Source organism: Oryctolagus cuniculus, chromosome 16 (assembly GCF_051225735.1).
Source record: "Oryctolagus cuniculus isolate XC-2025 breed Fujian yellow rabbit chromosome 16, ASM5122573v1, whole genome shotgun sequence".
Taxonomy (NCBI): domain Eukaryota; kingdom Metazoa; phylum Chordata; class Mammalia; order Lagomorpha; family Leporidae; genus Oryctolagus; species Oryctolagus cuniculus.
This window is the reverse complement of record NC_142882.1, coordinates 60,801,089-60,823,022: the sequence shown is the minus strand read 5'-3', so window position 1 is coordinate 60,823,022 and position 21,934 is coordinate 60,801,089. Positions and strand designations below refer to the sequence as shown.

The window sequence follows — 21,934 nt, the reverse complement described above, 5'->3', positions numbered from 1 at the left end:
CTGGAAGAGGAGCAACCAGGACTAGAACCCGGCACCCATATGGGATGCCGGCACCACAGGTGGAGGATTAACAAAGTGAGCCAGGGCGCTGGCCAGGAATATAGTTATTCTTTCTACCATACCCACCCTCCCACGCACACTCCCAACCCTCCTCCTCCTCCTCCCTCTCCCCTTGCCAGTCCTAATCTCCATTAAGATTCACTTTCAATTAACTTTGTACACAGTAGACCAACTCCATACTAAGTAAAGACCACAAATAAGGAGTATATATGGTATTTGGAACTGGCTTATTTCATTTTGTTTCAAGTGGCAGGATTTCATAATTTTTACTGCTATTTTTACATACTCCATGGTGTGTGTGTGTGTTTGTGTATGTGTGTGTGTATATATATATATATATACATATAATCTCATAATTTCTTTATCCAGTCTGTGTGTGTGTGTCTGTGTGTGTGTATACCATAATTTCTTTATCCAGTCTTCAGTTGATGGACATTTGGGTTGATTCCATATCTTAGCTATTGTGAATTGAGCTGCAATAAACTGAGGGATACAGATGACTCTTTCATATACTGATTTCATTTCGTTTGGGTAAATTCCCAGGAGTGGGATGACTGGGTCATATGGTAGGTCTATATTCAGATTTCTGAGGTATCTACATACTGTCTTCCACACTGGCTGTACCAGTTTACATTCCCACAAACAGTGAATTAGGATACCTTTTCCCCCATATCTCCACCAGAATTTGTTGATTTCTGTATGAAAGCCATTCTAACTGGAGTGATGTGATATCTCATTGTGGTTTTGATGAGCATTTTCCTGGTGGCTAGTAATCCTGAGCATTTTGTTCATGTGTCTTTTGGCCATTTGGATTTCCTCTTTTGAAAAAATGTCTTTAAGTCCTTAGCCCATTTCTTCACTGGGTTGTTTGTTTTGTTGTTGTGGAGTTTCTTAAGCTCTTAATATATTCTGGATATTATTCTTCTGTCAGTTGCATAGTTTGCAAATAATTTCTTCCATTCTGTTGGCTGTTTCTTCACTTTTCTAAGGGTTTCTTTTGCAGTGCAGAAGCTTCTCAATTTGATGTAATCCTGTCAATTTTGGCTTTGATGGCTTGTGCGTCTGGGGTCTTTTTTTCCAAGAAGTCTGCCTATGTCAATGTCTTGCAGGGTTTCCCCAGTGTTCTCTAATAATGATGGTATCATGTCATAGATTTAGGTCTTTGATCCATGTTGAATGGATTTTTGTGTAAGGTGTAAGGTAGGGGTCTTGCTTCTTACTTCTGCATGGGGAAATCCAGTTTTCCCAGCACCATGTACTGGAGAGACTGTCCTTGCTGCAGGATTGCTTTTAATTCCTTTGTCAAAGATAAGTTGGTTGTAGATGCATGGATTCATTAATGGAATTTGTTTTGTTCATTTTTCTACACATCAATTTTTTGCAAGTGCCAGGATATTTTGATTGTAACTGCCCTGTTGTATGTCTTAATATGGTACTGTGATACTTGCAGCTTTGTTTTTGTTATACAAGATTGCTTTTATTATTCAGGGTCACTTGTGTATTTTTTTTTTTTTGACAGGCAGAGTGGACAGTGAGAGAGAGAGGCAGAGAGAAAGGTCTTCCTTTTCTGTTGGTTCATCCCCCCAATGGCTGCTGCGGCCAGCGCACTGCACTGATCTGAAGCCAGGAGCCAGGTGCTTCTCCTGGTCTTCCATGCAGGTGCAGGGCCCAAGCACTTGGGCCATCCTCCACTGCCTTCCCGGGCCACAGCAGAGAGCTGGATTGGATGAGGAGCAACCAGGACAGAATCCGGTGTCCTGACCGGGACTAGAACCCAGTGTGCTGGCACCGCAGGCAGAGGATTAGCCTATTGAGCCACGGCGCCGGCTGTAACTTATGTATTCATATGATTTTTAGCATCACTCTTCTAGATATGAGAAGAATGTCAGTATTTTGATTGGGATCACATTGTATCTGTAAATTCCTTTGGGTAGTATGGACATTTTGATGATATTCTTCCAATTCATGAACAGGATGATTTTTTCATTTTTTGTGTGTCTTCTATTTTTTTTTCTTTAATGTTTTATAATTTTCATTGTAGAGATCTTTGACATCCTTGGTTAAATGTATTCCAAGGGATTTAATTTTTGTAGCTATTATGAATGGGATTGATCTTAGATGTTTTAGCTTCTTTGTCAAAGATAAGTTGCTTGTAGATGCATGGATTGATCTTTGGAGTTTCTATGCTGCTCCATTAGTCTACCCATCTGTTTTTGTGCCAGTACCAAGCTGTTTTATTATAACGGCCCTGTAGTGGCCGGTGCCGCGGCTCACTAGGCTAATCCTCCACCTTGCGGCGCCGGCACACCGGGTTCTAGTCCCGGTCGGGGCGCTGGATTCCGGCCCGGTTGCCCCTCTTCCAGGCCAGCTCTCTGCTGTGGCCAGGGAGTGCAGTGGAGGATGGCCTGAGTACTTGGGCCCTGCACCCCATGGGAGACCAAGGTAAGTACCTGGCTCCTGCCATCAGGTCAGCGTGGTGCGCCGGCCGCAGCGCGCCAGCCGCGGCGGCCATTGGCGGCAAAGGAAGACCTTTCTCTCTGTCTCTCTCTCTCACTGTCCACTCTGCCTGTCAAAAAATAAAAAATAAAATAAAATAAAAAAATAACTGCCCAGTAGTATGTCTTGAAATCTGGTAATATTATGCCTCCAGCTTTGTTTTTGTTGTATAAGATTGCTTTAGCTATTCGGGGTCTCTTGTGATTCCATATGAATTTCACTTTTTCTGTATCTGAGAAGAATGTCTTTGGTATTTTGATTGGAATCACATTGACTCTGTATATTGCTTTTGGTAGTGTAGACATTTTGATGATAATGACTTTTCCAATCCATGAACATGGGAGATTTTTTCTATTTTTTGTCTTTATTTCTTTAATGTTTTGTAGTTCTTATTGGAGGGATCTTTGATACTTCTGGTTAAGTTTATTTCAAGGTATTTAATTTTTTGTAGCTATTGTGAATGGGATTGATTTTAGAAGTTCATTCTCAGCTGTGGCATTGTATCCATATACAAAGGCTGCTGATTTTTGTGTGTTAATTTTATATCCTGCCACTTTACAATAGTCTTTTATGAGTTCCAATAGTTCTCAGTGGAGTCTTTTGGATCCCCTAAATATAGAACCACGTCATCTCCAAATAGAGATAGTTTGACTTTCTGCTTTCTAATTTGTATCTCTTTGATTTCTTTTTCTTGCATAATGGGTAAGACTAAAACTTCCAGGACTACACTGAATAGCAATTGTGAGAGTGGGCTTCCTTGTCTGGTTCTGGATCTTAGTGGAAATACTTCCAACTTTTCCCCATTCACTAAGATGCTGGCTGTGGGTCTATCACAAATTGCCTTTATTGTGTTGAGGGCTATTCCTTCTATACTCAATGTGCTTAAGGTTTTCATTATGAAAGGATGTTGCATTCTGTCAAATGCTTTCTTTGCATCTATTGAGATAATAATATGGTTTTTATTCTTCCATTATTTAATGTGTCACATTCATTGACTTGAGTATATTGAATCATCCTTGCATACCAGGGATAAATCTCACTTGGTCCAGGTGAATGATCTTTCTTATCTGTTGTTGTATTTGATTGACTTGTATTTTGAGTTCTACACCTATGTTTATCATGAAAATTGGTCTATAGGTCTCTTTCTCTGTTGTATCTTTTTCTGGTTTAGGAATTAGGGTAATACTGGCTTCATAGAATGACTCCCTCCCTTTCAATTGTTTTGAATATCTTGAGAAGCATTGGAATTAGTTCTTCTTTAAATGTCTAGCAGAATTCAGCAGTGAAGCTATCCAGTCCTGGGCTTTTCTTTGTTAGAGGGTCTTTATTAAATGAGTCAATCTCCATTTGTTTGATTGGTTTATTTGGGTTTTCTACGCCTTCATGGCTCAATTTTGTTAGGTTTTATGTATCTAGGAATAGAGTCAGTTCTTCTGTGTTTCCCAATATGTTGGCATGGAGCTCTCTGTAGTAATTTTGGTTCCTTTTATTTCTGTGGTGCCTATTGTTACATTTCCTTTTTCAAATCTGATTTTATTGATTCAGGTCTTCTCCCTCTTTTTTGGATAGTTGGGCCAATGGTGTGTCAATTTTGTTTATTTCATCTCTAATTTTAATTTTCTTTCCCCATACTAATTTTGGGTTTTGCTTGTTGTTTTCCTAGGTCCTTGAGATGCATTGATAGCTCATTTATTTGGTGCCTTTCCAATTTCTTGATGTAGGCTCCAAGAGGGCTTGGGCCATCTTCCACTGCTTTCCCAGGCCATAGCAGAGAAGTGTATTGGAAGAGGAGCAGCTGGGACTAGAACCAGCACTCATATGGGATGCTGGCACTGCAGGTGGAGGATTAACCTACTGCACTATGGCACTGGCCCCAGATCTTTTATTTTAATATATTCAGCCAGTCTGTGTCTTTTAACTGGAGAGTTGAGGCTATTTACATTCAAGGTTAGTCTTGATAAGTAACTTGTTGGCCCTGCCATTTTTTCTATAAATATTCCTATTGCTTACTTTGTATTTCCTTTGTACTTTTACTTAGAGATTTTCTTCCTTCACATTCTTTTATAGTGATGACTATGTTTCTGTGTGTAGCACATCCTTAAGCATCTTTTGTAAGGCTGGACGAGTGGTGATAGATTTTCGATTTCTGTTTGCTATGGAAGTTCTTTATTTCACCTTCATTCATAAATGAGACTTTGCTCAGTATAGCATTCTGGGTTGACAGTTTTTTTCTCTTAAGACTCACACCAGGCCGGCACCATGGCTCAATAGGCTAATCCTCCACCTGCAGCGCCGGCACACCAGGTTCTAGTCCCGGTGGGGGTGCCGGATTCTGTCCCGGTTGCCCCTCTTCCAGGCCAGCTCTCTGCCATGGCCCGGGAGTGCAGTGGAGGATGGCCCAAGTCGATGGGCCCTGCACCCGCATGGGAGACCAGGATGAGCACCTGGCTCCTGGCTTCAGATCAGCGTGATGCGCCGGCCGTGGCGGCCATTGGAGGGTGAACCAACGGCAAAAAGAAGACCTTTGTCTCTGTCTCTCGCTGTCCACTTTGCCTGTCCAAAAAAAAAAAAAAAAAAAAAAAAAAAAAAAAAAAAAAAAACCTCAGACCAAATCTCATCATTCTCTCCTAGCATGCAGGGATTCTGATGAAAAATCAGCTGTGAGTCTAATTGGAGATGCTTAAATAATCTGGCATTTCTCTCATGCACATTTTAGAATCTTTGTTTTACTTTAAAAGGTTTGACTACATTGTGTCATGGTGAAGATCTTTTCTGCTGATGTCTATCAGGAGTTCTATGTGCTTTGTGTACTTGGACATTCCTTTCTTTCTCCAAACTGAGGAAGTTTACTGTAATTATCTCACAAAATAGCCTTCTAATCCATTCTCTTCCCATGCCTTCAGGAACTCCTAAGACCTGTATGTTGGGTCATTTGATAGTATCCCATAAATCTCCAATACAGTATTTAATTTTTCTAATTTCTTTTTTGATCTGACTATAAAATTTCCAGAGATTTATCTTACAGCTTGGTTATTCTTTCTTCTGCCTCACCAAATCTGTTAAGGCTTTCCATTGCATTTTTTATTTCATCTATTGAATTCTTCATTTATAATATTTCATTTTACTTCCCCTTTTAAAATCTGTTTCAAGGGAGAAAAATTTTCATGTCATGTATGAATTTCTTTAATTTGTGGATTTGCTTCTTATTGCTTCTGAGCAATCCTATGATTGATCTTTAGAATTACATTTCCGGCATTTCATCAGCCTCTTCATCTTCACATTCTAGTGATGAAGTGTTGTTCCTTTGGGGCAGGATGTTTTCTTCCTTGTTCTTGAATTTCTGTGTGTGTTTTAAGCATTTATGGAGATACTTGCCCCCCTCCACCCCCGTGATGACTTATATCTTTGTGCTATGCCTCTGTGGCTTAGTGGAGTGTCTCTTTCAGTGAATACCCCATAGTAAGTGCTGGGTGTTGCTGGGGAATCTTTGTTCAGTGCTCCAGGATGGGTATTATCCAGGATGACACCCAAATTGGGCATGGTCGATTTTTTTTTTATCAAAAGGGAGGGTTTGATCATGTCTGTTGGCATAGTCTCAACATCACCTCTTATCTCCAAGGTGAACGTGATCAATGCCCAGGCACTACCCCAGCAGGTACAATATTCATCCATGCTGGCACAAGAACCACACAAAGGATCCGTGCAGTCCTCAGCGTGAGCATGGATCCTACTGCAGTTCTCACCCCAGGCAGTCAGGGAGCCCTAAGCCTGTGGAGCTGCCCACAGATGCAGCCACAGTGTTCCCATAGTCTTGGCCCCCAGGGCTCCTGCAGTCATGGGGCACCAAATTTCTACTCTGCCCTGCCAATCTTTCCCATCCACAGAGAAGTGGAGACACTCCAACAGCCAGTAGACCGTGGGTGGTCTGCCTAGAAAGCTTGAGCCCCAGAGCCTGTGATGTGTTGGGAAGCTGGGGGAACCTCAGAATCCTACATAGGTGCCCAGCCTCATGTCAATCCTCCCAGCAAGACTCAGACATCTTCCCTTGATTGGTTGCTGGACACACAGACCTAAGCTGGCATAGCTGTTACATATGTCCAAAATGACACCCAGCCTCCCTCTCTCAGCCAGTTGCAGGGTGCCATTGTTGGAGCAATGGGGAGAGAGAAACTTGCCCCATTTTTCCTCTAGGTTGGCAGTACCCTGTACTCCACAGGGCTCCAGGCCAGAATCATGCCAGGCTCTCCCCACAGCTATATTGCCAGTGGATCGGACTGCTATAGTCTGGTCTCACCTCACTCTCCAAAGTTGGCGCTGAGGCTCTTGGCTGCTGGGGTCCTATGTTGTGTCCTTGCTCATACTACGTGTCCGTACCCTCCACATAGAGCCACAGAGTTCCTTTTCCTTCCAGGAAGTTTCCACTGGAGTTTTCTCCCTACCTTCCCTGAGATTACACTTTCTCCATTTTTTTAAACTATCTTCGCATAGTCTAGAGCAATAAGCTCCCTCTCTATTCCACCACCATGAAATCTTGAAATCTTGAATTTTAGAGAAGCCAGATTTAATTTAAAATTTTAGGACTGTCATATCTGCATCTTCATTGTGCAATCTGTAAAACTAAATTAAGAAAGAGAATTACCAAGGTTCTAAATAATCAGGCTTCTCCATTTCTGAGTTGTTGACTTCATTTGTTAGGATCATTGATCTGTTGCTACAACAAATATTTACTGAACCGTGGAAAAAATGTAGGAACAGTTGTGTCCAAGCAGCTTGGAAATCTATCCAAGAAAGGAGAGGGAACAACATATTTTGAAATACAGCAAGTGAGATGGGTATGTGTTGAGAAAGAGGCACACAGAATTCACTAGGAATTCTAAAGGGGGAGAGGTGACAGTCAAAAAGTGATCAGGAAAATGTCAATAGGTGACAATGTTGACTGATTCATCCCATCTTATTATTGAAATGACTTAAAGGGCTTACAAGAGCCAGCGCCGCGGCTCACTAGGCTAATCCTCCGCCTTGCGGCGCCAGCACACCGGGTTCTAGTCCCGGTCGGGGCACCCGATTCTGTCCCGGTTGCCCCTCTTCCAGGCCAGCTCTCTGCTGTGGCCAGGGAGTGCAGTGGAGGATGGCCCAAGTGCTTGGGCCCTGCACCCCATGGGAGACCAGAAGCACCTGGCTCCTGCCATCGAATCGGCGTGGTATGCTGGCCGCGGCGGCCATTGGAGGGTGAACCAACGGCAAAAAGGAAGACCATTCTCTCTGTCTCTCTTACTGTCCACTCTGTCAAAAAAAAAAAAAAAAAAAAAAGGCTTACAAGAACCTGTCAATATAGCAAAAGAGTATATTAAAGTTGGAGCAAAACAAAAGGAGAAGGTTTTAAGGGACCAGAAAATGAGGCTAAAACTGCACTTCACAATGCCTTTTCTACTTGTCCCAAGAGGGCTTCATACATGGCTATTGGTGTCCAGAGGATAAGATAATTTATTCAGTCTACGCCTTGAATGGAAGAGCTAGGGCCTGGGGCAAATATAATGAACATGAAATGAAGGCAACCTGAGAACTAGGGGTTTGCTGTCTTCCCACATCAGTCAGAACCCAGAGCCTCTCCCTGGGCCACACTTTAAGCACTGGGGCTCTGGGTATTCTAAGAGGCATGTTACTCTGCTGAGGCTTTGGCAGTTGTGCTGTACTCTAAGTTATATCCCCTGAAGTTCCCTTCAACAAAGCCCTCAGCACATGTGACACCTGCAGAGTTTCCATAGTTCAACTGATGAAATAGAAAAATGATACAAGTTAAAGTCTATTTTGTCTGATCTGAGTATTGCTATTGCTGCTCATTTTATTTTCATTGCATGGAGTATCTTTTTCCATCCTTTCATGTTGTACCTTCATTGGTAAGGTGTGTTTCTTCTATGCAGCATATAAATGTTTTTTTTTTATCCTTTCATCCTTTCTTTTTTTTTTAACTTTTATTTAATGAATATAAATTTCCAAAGTACGATTTCTGGATTACAATGACTTCCCCCCCATACCATCCCTCCCACCCACAACCCTCCCCTTTCCCACTCCCTCTCCCCTTCCATTCACATCAAGATTCATTTTCGATTATCTTAATATACAGAAGATCAGCTTAGTATACATTAAGTAAGGATTTCAACAGTTTGCTCCCACACAGAAACATAAAGTGAAAAATAGATGATTTTTTTAAATGATGATGAAATCAGATCAGACCTATTGTCATGTTTGATCCCAGTGAGAGTCAAGTTGGGAGTTGATAATTTTTTTTTACAGAGGATCAGTTTAGTATGCATTAAGTAAAGATTTCAACAGTTTGCACCCCCATAGAAACACAAAGTGAAATATATTGTTTGAGTACTCGTTATAGCATTAAATCTCAATGCACAGCACATTAAGGACAGAGATCCTACATGAGGAGTAAGTGCACAGTGACTCCTGTTGTTGACTTTACCAATTGACACTCCTGTCTATGGCATCAGTAGTCTCCCTATGCTCCAGTCATGAGTTTCCAAGGCTATGGAAGCCCTCTGAGTTCTCCGATTCTTATCTTGTTTAGACAAGGTCATAGTCAAAGTGGAGGTTCTCTCCTCCCTTCAGAGAAAGGTACCTCCTTCTTTGAAGACCTCTTTTTTCCACTGGGATCTCACTCACAGAGATCTTTTTGCCAGAGTGTCTTGGCTTTCCATGCCTGAAATACTCTCATGGGCTTTTCAGCCAGATCCGAATGCCTTTAGGGCTGATTCTGAGGCCAGAGTGCTGTTTAGGACATCTGCCATTCTATGAGTCTGTTGAGTATCTCACTTCCCATGTTGGATCACTCTCCCCTTTATTCTATCGGTTAGTGTTAGCAGGTACTAGACTTGTTTATGTGCTCCCTTTGACTCTTAGTCCTTTCATTATGATCAATTGTGAACTGAAATTGATCACTTGGAATAGTGAGATGGCATTGGTACATGCCACCTTGATGGGATTGAATTGGAATCCCCTGGTATGTTTCCAACTCTACCATTTGGGGCAAGTCAGCTTGAGCATGTCCCAAATTATACATCTCTTCCCTCTCTTATTCCCACTCTTATGTTTAACAGGGATCACATTTCAGTTAATTTTCAACACTTAAGAATAACTGTGTATTAATTACAGAATTAAACCAGTCATATTAAGTAGAACAGACAAAAAAACTACTAAGAGGGATAATGTATTAAGTTGTTCATTAACAGTCAGGGCTATGCTGATCAAGTCACCATTTCCCATAGTGTCCATTTCACTTCAGGAGGTTTCCTTTTTGGTGTTCAGTCAGTTGTCACCGATCAGGGAGAACATATGGTATTTGTCCCTTTGGGACTGGCTTATTTCACTCAGCATGATGTGTTCCAGATTCCTCCATTTTGTTGCAAATGACTGGATTTCGTTGTTTCTTACTGCGGTATAGTATTCTAAAGAGTACATATCCCATAATTTCGTTATCCAGTCTACTGTTGATGGGCATTTAGGTTGGTTCCAGGTCTTAGCTATTGTGAATTGAGCTGCAATAAACATTAGGGTGCAGACCACTTTTTTGTTTGCCAATTTAAATTCCTTTGGGTAAATTCCATCCTGTTTCTTTTAAAGAGTTTAGCCCAATTACATTTGAGGTTATTATTGATAAGTAATGACTTGGTCCTGCCATTTTCCCATAAATATTTATTTTGTTTGTCCTGAATCTAGTTTTTCTTACTAGATTTTCTGCCTTTACATTCTTTCAGGATGTTGATCTTTGTTTCTTTATAGTACATCCTTAAGTATCATTTATAAGGCTGGACAGGTTGTGACATCCTTTCAATTTTTGGTTATTTTGGAAGGTCTTTACCTTCATTTATGAGAGCTTTGCACAGTAAAATATTCTGGGTTGGCAGTTTTTTCTTTTAAAACTTGGACTGTATCTCTCCATTCTCTCCTGGTCTACAGGGTTTCTGTTCAGAAATCTGTCAATCTAATTGGAGATCTTGCAAAGGTAATCTGGCATTTCTCTTGTACATTTTAGGAAATTTTCTTTTTACTTTAAGAAGTTGTGTCATGGTGAAGATCTTTTATGAGCCAAGCCTATTTGAGGTTCCTTGTGCTTCCTGTATTTGGGTGTCCATACCTTTCTCCAATTTGGCAAAATTTTCTGCTATAATTTCACTGATTAAGTGTCCAAGCCATTCTTTTTTTCAGTACCTTCAGGAATTCCTCAGACAAATATTTGGGATCTATGGGATACCATCAAATCACCAAACATGGCTTTCTAATTTCTTCTTTCTCTCCGCTCTCTTTTCATCTGAGATATTTCAAAGACTTGTCTTCTGCCTCACCAAGTTTGTTGAAGGCTTTCCACTGTATTTGACATATTGAACTATTCACTTCTAATATTTCAGTTCAATTTTTCTTCAGTATCTTTGCAGACTTTCTCATCCATGTTATATAGGATTCCTTTATTTCATGTAACTGTTTCTCTGTTTTTGGGTAATCTTACAGTCATTCTTCTGAATTCCTTTTCAGGCATGTTGTCAAGCTCCCATCTTCATGGTCCAATATCAACACATTATTGTGTTTCTTTTGGGGAATCATACTGCCTTCCTTTTTCATGTTTCCTGCATTGATCTCTACCTTTATTTCTGTGCATTTGGAGAATCACTTGTTGATAACACCTCTGAAGAATGTGTTCATGGAATTGTCTCTGTGGCTTGGGGGAATCCTTGCAGCTTACACCAGAGATCCAGAGGTGTATGCTGGGTGGGGCCAGGGAGCTCTGGCCCCCCTTTTGGGGGTGAGGCAAGAGTCCAGAGTGACACCCAAGTTAGGTGTGGTAGATTTCCTCAACTACAGTCAGTGGGACTGGGGGAATATTGATGCTGGTTGGCGTCTTTATAGCCTGTGCCCTTCTTCGTGCCAAGATGACTCGGCCGATTTTACTGCCTAGAATGAGCTCACAGTGCTAGCATACCCTACCAACTCAGGCATGTGAACCATACAGAGCACCGATTCTCTCTGTAGTGACTCTCTGTAGTGTGACTGTGGAACCCTCTGAAAGTTTTGTCTCCAGCACTCAGGGAGCTCTGAGCTTCTGGACTTGGACAGGGTGAGTGCCCAGAAACCCAGGCACAACTTTCTCTGTTCTGTGGCCTATGAGGAACCCCCATAGTCACAGGGTGCAGGGGATCCCCTCTCTGCCCTGTGAGCTGCCCCATTCTCAGAGCGAGCCACCCACTGTTCCCAACAGAAGTCTTACTCCTCTTCAACACAGTGTGGTCCTTTGGTGAGGGGAGAGTAGGGAAGCAATAGGACCTACGGACTTCCTTCATGGAAATAAGTGAATGCTCTGCCTCCCACCAGCTCCCCAGCCTGGATTCAAAGTCAGTGGAGACCGTGGGGTTCTCACTCAGTGAAAACTGCCAGGGCAGTGGGCTGCAGTAGCCTGTCACCTTGATCTGGGAAGATGGCATTTCTCTACCAGTGGCTGCAGTTGCTGGTGGCATGCTGCCAGCTGCTGTATGTCCACTCTCCTCATTGTTCCACAGTCTCTGTTCTGTCCATTCTCTACTGGCTAAAATCAGTTTGTCTTCCCACTATTCAGCCAGCTTGGCTCTCCTGGCTTTTTTCTTAAAGATTTGTTTTTATTTGAAAGGCAGAGGGACAGAGATAGGCAGACATTCACTCACACTCACACCCACACCCACACCCAGAATCTTCCACCTACTGGTTCACTCCCCAAGTGGTTGTAGTATCCAGGGCATGGCCAAGCTGAATCCAGGAACCAGGAACTCCATCCAGGTATCTAATGTGGGTGGCAAGGGCCTGAGCAAGTAAGCCATTTTCTGCTGCTATGCAGGCATATTAGCAGGGAACTGGATTGAAAGCAGAGCAGCCTGTACTTGAATATGCACTCTGAGATGTCAGTGTTGCAAGCAGTTTGATCTGCTGTGTCACAAGGCTTGCCTCTAACTTTTCAGTTTTCTATCATGGGAAATAATGGAAAGAATCAAAAAAGCAAAGGGAAGAATTAGGGGAAACAGGTCAAGGGTGATTAATCATAGCAGGCAAACATAGAAAGGCCCCGGAAAGACAGATTGTGTTAAAGAAAGGTATTTAGAAGGACATGAATGAAAAAGACGGGGGAGAAAGCAGTCCAGAGGTGAGCACAGGGAAATATCTGTAGGAATCAGATCCAAAACAAGGCGGAACACAGTCACACACTGTCAAGAAGTCCTACACCTGTCTTGTAACTTTTGTTGAGAGAAGCCGTTAAAGATGATCAGAAGTAGTGGTTTTTGCAACTACTGACAAGCATACAGCCTTGCCATCTTTATACATGTTCTCACAGGCTGAGTGAAATTCAACCAATGGTTGACTCCAGCCCAAAGCTAGAAGTTGTCCACTCCGATGAATGACAATTAAAAATATTACATCTTCTACTGCAACTCAAAAAAGAGTGCTAGAACTAATAGCTATCACATCACCTGTAATTTCTTGAACTTTCACATTTAGGAAAACCAGGAACCACTCTCCCCTCTGTACTGAATAAACCAGTGTCAAAACTATTTGAAATTCACAATGTCTATTTTATTTATTAAATATAAAAACTTTACATTTTAAGTGTAATAAAGTATGAATTCTCTTATAATCGGAACTTTTAAAAGGTGTCACTGCTGGGGTTATGAAAAGAAGATGCTAATATACTCATTTCTTCAAATATTTCTACATTTTCATATCATACTAGAAAACTTACCTTCTACTTTAGCCTGTTATAACCAAGAAATAAAAGTTCTGTGGTATTTCTCTTATTTATAAAATAATCACATTCAAATTCTTCTGGAGAGTAGCAAAGCTTTCAATTCCTTTCCTTTGAAGAAATAATATTGAGAAATCACTTATATTGCTCTGATTATGTTGGACAATGAGATGCTTTATTAAACTTGATACACTTATTATAAGAATTCTATGAAAAAAGGGGGTAGCAAATTATTTTGGATGTGTATCTCTGCATTGAAAAGTCCATCCTGATACCATGTGATCTCGCTATATCCTTTGACTGTAAGCATACAGCGACCAAAGGCAGCAGCACCCCTTCCTGGCAAGACAAAGACAAGTGTGACCTCTCCTCTGTTTTAGCCATGGCATTACAGGTCCTGTTCACAAAGCAGAAATCCTGATCTGTTCTTCCTCCCGGTGCCATCTCCAGGAAGGCGAGCTTTAAGAAGCACCTGGGCCATCCCTACGGCAGGGCTGGGCATGCGGTCCACACAGGATCAGCCTTGGGAAGGTTCTTGTCTGCTCAACCAGACAACTCTACTTGGGCTATTCCAAGACGCCTTGGAGGGGTGGAACTTCTGAAACAGAGACAGATAGCAAACTTCTGAATGATGACCAGACTACACAAACGATCAAATCCAGCTGTGCCAACGTTATGGGGAAGGGAAGCAGAAGCTCTTTGGTGTGGCTAAAGCTGACTGGGCGGACTCAGTCGCTCACGTGCCCCTGGTGAAGACCACCCGTCCTCTTACCAGGCATGGGCGGCTCTGCAATGAGGTGTCTGTGGTTTGTAAACAGTTCTGCGGAGTCTTGTTCTAATGCTCTTTCCTCGAGCTCTGACTCTGGGATCGGAGTACAGCCACCTAGTTGAAAAATACAAACAATATTTGAAGCAACGAGTAAGAAGAGCTGCCTCTCTGCACGGCAGCCACAGCTTTGGAATGTATCAGTCATAAAGATAATAAATGACGTGACAACAATCTTCAGGAGTAGACTAAAAAGAACCATCTCAAACGTTTCTCTTTGGTGAAAATACAGGGATGAGTTATTGCCCCCAAAGACATGTTATACTGATTATGACTTGGCTACAGCAGCAAGACCGTTGCCTTTAAATTTATCCTTTTTAAAGTCAGAAAGGACAAAACCTATAGCATATGCGATATCCATAATGTAATAGCCCCTCAGCAGGAATTCCCTTTAATACCAAAGCATCGGAAACTATCCAAGAAACGAAGCACATGGCCCACGGGGGAGAGGACCCCTCCTCGAGCGGACAGGAGAGCTGCTGGGATTCGGAGATGGTGATGTGGTGGTATTTCTCTAGGATTAGATTCGGTCCCTGAATGCTAACCTTACAGGACGAGCCAGCACTTCATAATTCAGCTGTAAAGCCATGGACTACACGGTGGACGATCTCAAGTCGAAGGTGAATGGAGGATGAGCTGGCACTACTGGGCTTTTGATTACTGGGTCTAAGTCATTCGACTTCATCTACCAAAATCTTATAGGGGGAACTCTACACCACGTGAGAATTTCCTAACGACATCTGCAACTTGCTTTGACTAATTTGCCATCATTTCCTGGAAACGCACTGACATGTTTGTGTACCGTGTGCATAGGGTTCTTTTCCTCCCAAAGCTATTCTTCTTGTTAATGAAGTGTGATTTCTTTTTCTGAGGCTTGTCACACGCTGAGTCTAAAGCCTCAAGCTCGGCTTTCTGTGTGAGGGGTTTATGAAGCTCGCATCATTCTGTGGCAAGGGAGGTTTCGCCAGCACTGATTTGAAAACCACATCATTCAAACGGGAGGGAAGGGGCCAGATCACAGATCTGAGGAATACACCTTACCATCCGTCCCTCCTCTTGCCTCTGCAAAAGCACGGATGCTGAGGGAAACTCGAGTGCAAAGCATTTCCACTCTCATAGAATACGAATTAGGGGGAGCCTCTGAGTTTTCCTGAACCGGAAACAGTAGGATTATCCCACGGTGGGATGGCACTTACCCAGCTCAATCTAAAGATGTCCAGGGCCCAATGCGGAGAGACCCAGGCTCATTTTCATCTTTCTAAAGTTTGTGCATCCTGGCAATAAGAACCACTACTACTGAGCTCTAGTATGTGCCGGAAACCCCGCTCCTATCTTCTAATTTTTACATCCGACGCCGTGAACTAGATTAGCGTTCTTTTCATTTTTTAAGAAGGCTGAGCTGCAGGTCATATAGCGCTGTGGGGCCAGGACCCCGGAGAAGCCCAGCCACTGGCCCCATCCTTCTCTAAGAGAAGAGAAGGGGGTGGGAATCACAGGGAGAACCTGTAAGCCTGATGGCAGGGCCAACAGCATGAAGCTTCTCAAAGAACTCATCATTTTGATCCTCGCCTCAGGCCTGGCTTTCTTGCAGAAATCATGGGTGTTGGAAGTAGTTCTAAACGTAGGCCTTCACCGTGGAACTGTGCATTGGTAAGAGGCTTCATGGCTAGAAGTCAATGGGCTGACGTTACCCCTGCTATGCGATTTAGAAAAGAAGCTCGTGAAAACGCGGGGGCGGGAGTTGTGGCTCACGGGAGAAGCCAGCATGGCGCCATGCTGCTTTGGGTGCCAGCGGCTTGGCTTCCCATGCATCTGCCTGCTAGTGGGCCCGGGAAGGCAGCGGAAGATGCCTTGGGTGACTGAGTGCCTGCCACCTGTACCAGACACCAGGATGGAGTTCCTAGCTCGTGGCTTCAGCCTGGCACACACTGGGCTGTTATAGCCATTTAGGGAGTGAAACCAGCTGATGGAGGTTCTCTGCTGCTGCTCTGCCTTTCAAATCAATCGATTTTTGAAAAAAATTATGCATGGATTTCAAACATTTTTGCACTAACCAAAAGAACCTGCTTTTAATTCTGTTTTTCCATGAACTTTCTGAATTACTCTCACAGGAGCCTCGGGGGCGGGGGGGGGGGTGGCTAGGTAGGCAATAATAACTGAGCTGTGAACGTCCTGCCTTCTAGCTATTAAAGAAAATACACATTTTGACATTTCTTCTATCCGAAACTTGACTTTGCAGACTGTCAGGTCTCAACTTATTAAATGAAACCAAGAGATTATGTCATTTTTCCAAAGGTCACAACAAGTCTAAATACCCCTGTAGCCCAGCTCTGTTACAGCAATGCTTCTCAAAAGGTCCTACTTCCCAGATTTCTAACCCAATACTTTCTTTATTTTTTATTTTTATTTTATTTAATGAACATAAATTTCCAAAGTACAGCTTATGGATTACAATAGCTCTCCCCCCCAACACTCCCCTCTCTCACTCCCTCTCACATCAAGATTAATTTTCAATTATCTTAATATATGCTAAATTGATCTTCTGTATATAAAGTAAAGATTTCAACAGTTTGCACCCACACAGAAACACAAAGTGTAAAACACTATTTGAGTACTAGTTACAGCATTAAACACCTAAGAGTAATTGTGTATTAATTACAGAGTTCAACCAATAGTTTTAAGTAGAACATAAATACTAAAAGGGTAAAGTATTAAGTTCCTTTTTTTGTTTGTTATATAGTTTTTTTTATTTAATAAATGAATTTACAAAGTGCAACTTTTGTATTGTGGCTCCCCCCCCACCTCCCTCCCTCCCGTGGCCCTCCCCCTCCCACCCTTCATCAAGTTTCATTTTCAATCACCTTCATATACTGAAGATCAACTTAGTATATACTAAGCAAGGATTTCAACAGACTGTACTCACACAACCGCACAAGGTATAGGGTATTGTTCGACTAGTAGTGTTATCTTTAACTCTCATAGAACACATTAAGGACAGATCCTACATGGGGAGCATGTGCCCAGTGACTCCCGTTGTTGATTTAACAATTGGCACTCTTATTTATGATGTCAGCAATCTCCCAAGACTCTTGCTATGAGCTGTCTAGGCTATGGAAGCCCCTTGAGTTCACCAACTCTGAACTTGTTTAGTCAAGGCCGTATCACAGTGGAGGTTCCTTCCTCCCTTCAGAGAAAGGCACCTCTCTCCTTGATGGCCTGTTCCTTCTGCTGGGGTCTTGTTCACCAGGATCTTTCATTTAGATTGTTTTTTTTTTCTTCCACCGTGTCATGGCTTTCCATGCCTGTGAGACTCTCATGGACCTTTTAGCCAGAGCCAAATGTCCCAAGGGTCTAACCCAATACTTTCATAAGATACACAAGGAATTACAAACAAAAATGGGAATAAGACACCAGCTGTCATCTTTAGTGTTGGATTCAATAGTTATAAAAAGACTCCATCAATTGCTGCAAGATTACTTAACACTTATACCCTCAACTTCAGGTACTAATTTTGCAGTTAGAAGCCAGTCTTTGGGCCATACTTAGAATAGCACCAACTCTGGGATGTGGCATGCTTTAATTAATATAGTACTTAGAAGGTTCAAAAACACTCTGGGACCCTTAACTTTCTAAGGTTCAACTGGCACCAACGAGAGCTTCTCACAACCTCTCTGTGCCCCTTCTTTTCAACCATCTAGCTGGTAACACCCCCTCTAGCTGCCAACGTGTTGAGCACAGGTCTCTCCCCTCCCTTCAGCTGTAGATTCACACTTCACTTTTGTGGGCTGAGCAGATGGAGTTTCATAAAGTCAATCGGGCATCCCAAGTCAAAACTCCACGTGCAGTTCCATGAGGGAATAATGTTATAAGTGGTGGTTTACTGCAGGACCCTATCACTACTATGACTGCTCAAAAAACTTCTGGGGCTATTCTGGAAATCTACTCCTGTATGTGAAATTTGAAAACATGAAGATTATGAGTTACAAACAATCGGCATAAAAGCATTTTAGAACAAGGCTGCTTATAAATTGGAGATTATACCAATGATATTAAAAGGATGTCTCAGCCCCCCTTCTGTGTTAACTATGAATATAAATAATTATATGTATATTATATATAAATGACCACTTATGGTAACTAAATCTTGCTATAAAAATGTGTTTCTTTGCAAACTGATAACACATTAACACATACAGCAGATTCATCTAGCTAGAACATTACTTAAGTAATTACCTAAAATCCTGAACAAATAGGAGTTCCTCTTACATTAAGATAACACAAAGCTGGCAATTTCTAGGAATTCCAAGTTATCCTCAAACTTGTATCTATACTCAAAACCAAATTATAAAAAGATTGAACTTCTCCTTAGCAAATAGTGTATACTTTGACAACAGAACTACACTAAGGAATTTGTCTGCTGTCCGGAAAAACACAACAACAAAGCTATTGTGTTTGTATGACTACTGTCTCTCAAGTAAATAAATTTAAGACAAGTAAAGAAGGCCACGTAGGTAATAAATACTGAGCCATGGTTTGTATTACAGAGTTCACTGTAAGAGGTATAGAGTTCAAAAGGTGGAGATGGGGATGAAGATGTGGTTGGCATCTAGAACACTGGAGATCAAACCCAGCATGCACGGTGAGCAACAGCGTGCTGGGGACTGCAGTTGCCTTTCCTGGACAAGAAATGGGAAGCCTTAAGCTATAGTGTTTGCCCACTGTGATGGTACAATATGCCCACCGTGGACAACGTCAGGTAGCAAACATGATACGCTAAAATGTGAAGCTTGACAGAGCTATGCAATAGCACACTATTATACCATGTAAAAACCAATAACCTCAAGAATACAGGTAACAGTAAAACAGTGAAATGAGGAAGAAAGAGGTCCGAGTACACATGAAATTAAAAAAGTAAGTTTGTTTTGCTGCAAAATGTTTTGTAATCCAGGCACAGTTTTTCTATAATATGTACTTTTCATGAACTTTAAGATCCCTTTTATTATAACCAAATAAATATTTAGAAAAAGTTTACATGGTCTACCTTTTGATAGTGGCTGTTTTTAACTGACTCAAAAATCCCTAAAAACCTAACAATGAAAGTGAAGGCAGTGTAGGTTATGTGGGTCATGCTTTGAAGCTTAGGTTCAAACCATGGCTCAGTATTTATTACCTACGTGGCCTTCTTTACTTTTCTTAAATTTATTTACTTGAGAGACAGTAGTCATACAAACACAATAGCTCGGGCTGGGTCTGTGCTGAAGACAGAAGCCACGAATGCAACCCAGATCCTCCAGATCCCTGGGAGACGCACAGAATATCGTATCACTGTACTCCAAGCACCGTGCACCACACACAGCTCCTTTCAGCACCATCTTCCCCGCATTCCAGTTCTGCACACAGCCAGAGCTCAGGGCAGTACATAGGACATTTGATCATGCTCTGACTTCTACTGCCTTTTTTTCTTTTTTTTTTTTGCATAGATGCACTTTTTGGACCATGTTTATAGACTCAGGCCTTGTGTTTAGTTTACCAATTTTCATTTAGCAGCTATCAAGATGAAGGGTCAAGGACAATAACTGATGCCACTAATATGCAGAGCTACTGGTTCTTCTGTTCCTGTATCACTAGAGCTTGCTCAAGAACACCTCTTTTTTCCGGGAAGATCTTAATGCATTTGCTGGCGAGCTGGTTGTCCTAACGGGTACTTCTTTTCAATGATACAAGTCAGACAGTTGGCAAGCTGTTCTTTGGATATTTTTGAAGACTGCTGGCTTACTTTCTTGCAACTGTGACCTTTGCAATCAACTGATGTGTTTGGAAGTGCTTAAGGAGAATATCTTTTCTCCAAATATTTAAGAGGAATCAGACTAGGAGATACTTTGAGTCACACATGACTACAGACTCTGCTGTAACTTGCCAGCCAAAGAATATTCTTTCTGCAGAGTCTGAATTGCCACTAAGAACTAAAAACAGCAGAAATCTCAAATACACAGCAGGGACACTTTTCCTTTTAATCAAGATTTACTTGACAGATCAAGTGTTTTTAGAGGTTAACATCCAGATTTCAATTCAAAGGTTTATAATTCATGGTAAAGTGTGTAAAATGCGTGCTTTGAAAAAAATACCATGTTATCTTAAACATGAAGAACTCCCCTCAGAGACTCTCTGTAAATATATTTGGGAAAGGTTTACATCCTGTGTGTGTGTGTGGTGGGGAGGATAACACGGAAGTACACAGTCACACAGACACTCATCGAATACATGGAAATCCCCCCTGTTCACTTTTCTAGTTGTTTCTTCTTGGGCTGGAAAAAATATATATGAACGTAAATAATAGCTAAGAGTCCTACTGTATGTCCATGTGACAATTTTGCCAACTATTTACGAGTCTTTTTTGACAAAATCTAAGAATGAAAGGAAGGGATGTGGGTAGGAAGGAAAGAGGGAGGCAGAGGACGAGAAGGGAGAAGGAAAGCAAAGGAGGAATCACTGGTATGTTTTATTTTTCTGTGTATATGTTTTTTTTTTTTTTTAACAGGCAGAGTTAGAGAGAAAGGTCTTCCTTTTCCATTGGTTCATCCCCCAAATGGATGCTACAACCAGCACGTTCGATCCGAAGCCAGGAGCCAGGTGCTTATCCTGGTCTCCCACGGGGTGCAGGGCCCAAGCACTTGGGCCGTCCTCCACTGCACTCCCGGGCCACAGCAGAGAGCTGCCCTGGAAGAGGGGCAACCGGGACAGAATCCAGCGCCCCGACCGGGACTAGAACCCGGTGTGCCAGCGCCGCAAGGTGGAGGATTAGCCTAGTGAGCCGAGGCGCCAGCTTGTGTATGTGCTTCTACACATGATATAGGATGTGACTTACTGAAGGTGTACAGGATACAATTTAAAGCATAGAAATATTTCAGAAATTAGAAAAATGCAAGCCAGAATAGGAGTAATGAGTATAGCTAGGAAGAACTGTGGATAAACATAAATAAGGGCTGACACAGGGCTACAATGTGGAGACAAAATGCAAAAGCATCTGGCGAAGAAGAGGCTGCACTTCCTCTGATCAATCCTCACACCTTTCTTCTTCCAAACTGGACTTGAGCCCAAAGGACCCAGTCTGTCTTTTACTTGGACTCAACGTCTCCTTATGCAATGCCATAATTGGTTAAAGCTATGCTTATTGGAACTTCTTTTTGACTGCGTGTGTGTGTGTGTGTGTGACTGTCCTGCACTTAGAATCATTTTGGACAGCTAACATTTCTGTGAAACTGGGTTTTCAAAAGTGCTCCCTGAACAGATATTTTCAGAAGAATGCATACACATTGGCTGTTACTAGTTACAATAGGCAGAGACCTCATCAAGGCCTATCAAGTGTTCGGGAAGATAATCTTTTGCCAACTATTTCCTTGCCACAGCATGGTACATCAGGTTGATAAATAATGGTGCTTCTAGTCTTTGGGTGGAAATGGAGGACATATGTCCACATCTCTCTCATTTCTAGTTCCATTCACCCTTCACTCTGCTGTAATGTGGAAGACCACCACTCTTAACCTGATAAAATTATGTTTCAAAACTCAGTATAGCACAAGAAAATGTTTTTCTATACAGCCTTACACAGTTCCAATGTAAGACATTTATTTTTCCTATGCTCCTTTTAATCTACCCTACAACTTTTCTTTCTCCCCGATTTGCAGAAATCATGCTGACTACATTGAGGGTAGCTTGTCCAGTGGCAACAGAGAGAACAGCGGTTAGCCTGAAACAGGCAGGTGAAGGTCAGGGTTACAGGTGTC

General features: G+C 42.1%; 1 protein-coding gene across 10 annotated transcripts in view; it reads right to left on the bottom strand.

The window, feature by feature from the left end:
- Positions 1 to 13,477: 13,477 nt before the first annotated feature.
- The window catches only part of BBS9 (Bardet-Biedl syndrome 9), a 438,558-nt gene continuing 430,101 nt past the window's right edge, over positions 13,478 to 21,934 (bottom strand). For all 10 annotated transcript variants that reach the window (XR_016222612.1, XR_016222613.1, XM_008261624.5 and 7 more), the window contains 2 exons: positions 14,097 to 14,207; positions 13,478 to 13,922 (listed from right to left, as the gene is read on the bottom strand). Coding sequence is in view for 8 of the 10 variants with exons in the window: in XM_008261624.5 (XP_008259846.2) it covers positions 13,891 to 13,922; positions 14,097 to 14,207 (143 nt within the window). In the remaining 2 variants the exon portion in view is untranslated. The remainder of the gene's footprint in view (positions 13,923 to 14,096; positions 14,208 to 21,934) is intronic.